General features: G+C 36.5%; 1 protein-coding gene across 1 annotated transcript in view; it reads right to left on the bottom strand.

Annotated features, from left to right (window-relative positions):
* Positions 1–2,405: 2,405 nt before the first annotated feature.
* Positions 2,406–3,085, bottom strand: part of LOC105035960 (uncharacterized) — a 1,204-nt gene continuing 524 nt past the window's right edge. The window contains exon 1 of the mRNA XM_010911678.4: positions 2,406–3,085. This exon is cut by the window's right edge and continues 524 nt beyond it. Within this exon, the coding sequence (XP_010909980.1) occupies positions 2,773–3,085 (313 nt within the window). The 3' untranslated portion in view covers positions 2,406–2,772.

Raw genomic sequence — 3,085 nt, 5'->3', positions numbered from 1 at the left:
TCTTGGTCTGGATTTCATGCCGAAAATGCACCATCCCATTCCTCTAGGAATTGGATCCTTGCTCCAAAAACAATGAAAACAACAAAATCATGGCAAACAAGAAACTATTAAATAGTGATATTTTATGTGTTTTAAAACATTAATTCATATGCTTTTCACATTCTCCCTATAAAAACCAAACAACGGTTAAAACAATTTTGGCTGAGAAGTATGTTTGGTCTTTTATCATCAAACTTACTTTTGATGATGCACACTTGTCCAATATTTTGACGACAAAACTATCTTCATAGACTTGAACCTAGATTGAGCAAACACGGATAAGATGCACTGATTTGTGCAACATTCATGAAAACAGCCATAACTTTCAATCTACCAAATTAGAATACCATATATGACCCAAAATTTCACTAGTTAAAACTTTTTCATTGATGATTAAGCCTATCAACCCCAAGTCTGGCCACTAAGTTTCATCATTTCAGAGGTCAATGAGGGCCCTAAAGTGGAAACGTTCTAATTAGTAGGGTTTAGGGTCTTATAACAAACTTCCATATGTTAGGATGCGTTTGGTTAGCCATTAAAAAAGTATTTTTTTTATTTTTTGATTTTTAAAAAATAAAAATCAAAAAACAATGTTTGGTAACACCATGAAAAGCAAAAAGCAAAAATCAAAATAATCAAAATAATTACTTTATATGCAAAGCAAAAATTTTTTGCTTTTCAAAACTTGTTGTTCTGTTTTCTTTGCTTCCACACATCTAAAATACCAAATCAAAAAGTAAAGAGCCCGAATCTTTCTTCCTCGTCGAGTTCTTCACCTCCCTACCCCCTTCTCCCTTCCTTCCTGAATTTTTCTCCCTCGTCGAGCTCTTCATCTGCCATCCTCAAACGTTGTTTTTTGTTTTATAGCAACGTAGTTACCAAACATATTTTTTACTTTTTTGCTTTCACTCAATAGCAAAAATCAAAAAAAATAAAAAATATTTTTTAAAAATCAAAAATCAAAAAATGTAACCAAACGCACCCTTAATTTAGAAAGTTAGATAAACCCATATTATCATACGATTTCACAAATATATTAGGCATTAATTATGTTTCCTAGTTCTCAAGATTTTGGATTTAATATTTTTAGTAATTTCAAGAATGTTAAATTTTGATGGATGTTTGGAGAGCTCGTCTATATAAGGTGGTCAAGCGTTAGTTTGCGGCATAATTTTATTTGATTGGTAAAGCATCAAGGTACATTTATTTCACTCTTTTTGGTTCTCCCATTTAATTAGGCCTTTGTTAACTAGAGTGACATTTTCTCTCGAGACTCGACTTCAAACCACACTTTCCCATATATACAAAGTAAGAACATTCAAATATTGGATTGTCAGGGGTTTTAAAGTAGGACCCAAGTACATGTGCGACATCAATCAGAGCGCTATTGCAGAGTAAGCATGAACAAAGCAAAAACTATCCTCGATAGCTTTGTATGTTTAGAAGCTAAACCTTGGGATGCGATTACGATACCATACCACTGAACTGGATATTGACATCTAAGCTTTCAGCTTTATGATATTCCAAGCTCTCCGAAAAGCGCAAAAAAAAAAAAAACATTTAAACGTAGATTCGAAATCCAACAATCATCACTATCTATGTTAGCTCTTAATTATATTGCAATAGCACCCACTGAAGGAGTTATAACATGTAGGAAATACCAATGCCCATTAGCCATAAACACTCACCATTTATAAGCAACTCCCAAAATATTCATTCTCGACCAAGCATATCAATAACTCAACTATATATATATATATTCTCGTGTTTGCCTAGTGCTCCACTCTCTTTCTTTGAGAGAGAGGTACGAAACAAGTCTAATATATTCACTGACGTGAAAATTTCTATGATAGCTCACCTATTTTTTGTCAATGATTTTTATCTGATTCAAGCCAGTAATTTTATTTTTTTTATTTTTTCACCAAGACCAAAATCTATTTCTAACCCCAAACGAAGTTAAATGCCTTACCGTTCCTCTTACTCTTCTCCATAACTAGCGGCGTGACCCAGCAACAATTTCTCTCTCCGGAAGGTACTGATTTTAATAGAAAATAACAGAAGAACATGGGGCTGCGGATAATTGAACGACAACTGAAACCGATTGTTCTTACTATTAATTTCTCCAACGCCTTTCTTAGATCAACTAAACACAAGAAAACTCATGATTGTATCATCAATTTTTTTTTATTACTTTCTTTGGTTTACCATCTTTATATATCATGGGTTAATTTAATTGATTAATAACAAATGTGAGTTAAATGAACATTTAAATATCCAGTGCTGCAGCTGTAGTCTGGCTGGGACATCCAATATCCCAAATAAAACGCATAAATATAATGATAAAACTATATCATTATTAGAGTGAAAATAAAGGATTGCCAGAGTCATAAATTCTAAACCGGCACAGTTACAGCAGCTGTTTTGGTTACGTACCCGACTTGATATTTTAATAACATCTGCCAGCCAAGCCAACATGCAACATCAAGAAAGACATGCAGCCAAAGTGATGCAACGGCCCTTTTCATGCAGAAAGTCATACGACCTACAAGACACTTGAGAAAAAAAAAGATACGTCTTTCCAAGAAGTTTTACAGACACTGTAGTACCAAAACATGGTGATCCTCACCACCAGCAGCAGAATCTCAAAATTATAATAGCATCTGAAATACTTGACCAAGTTCACGTTGTTGTTTGACCGAGAAACGGGCCTCCCTTTCAAGCTGCTGCTTCCATTTAACGTCCAGCTTCTTTGCTTTCCAAGGATCCGCGACTCGCTTCATCTTGCTTCTCGGCGAAAGTCTCCAGTTGGGAGGACCAGAGCTGGCCCGCGAGCTCGTGGACGAGGCGGTCATGGGCACCAGCAGAGGCGGCCGGGCCCCAGGGCTTGTCGAAGTACTTGCGATGCAGGCGCTTAAGCTTGCTGCGGACTTGCTCCGGATTCCGGATTTGGGTTAGAAGAGAGGGCTGGACAAAGTTGAAAAAGTCGAGGATATTGCTCCGTCCCGGAAGGGAGCCCCTCTCGTCGCGGAAGAGGATGGCAGCCCTC

Source organism: Elaeis guineensis, chromosome 16 (assembly GCF_000442705.2).
Source record: "Elaeis guineensis isolate ETL-2024a chromosome 16, EG11, whole genome shotgun sequence".
Lineage (NCBI taxonomy): Eukaryota > Viridiplantae > Streptophyta > Magnoliopsida > Arecales > Arecaceae > Elaeis > Elaeis guineensis.
This window is presented reverse-complemented; position numbering and strand designations above follow the sequence as displayed.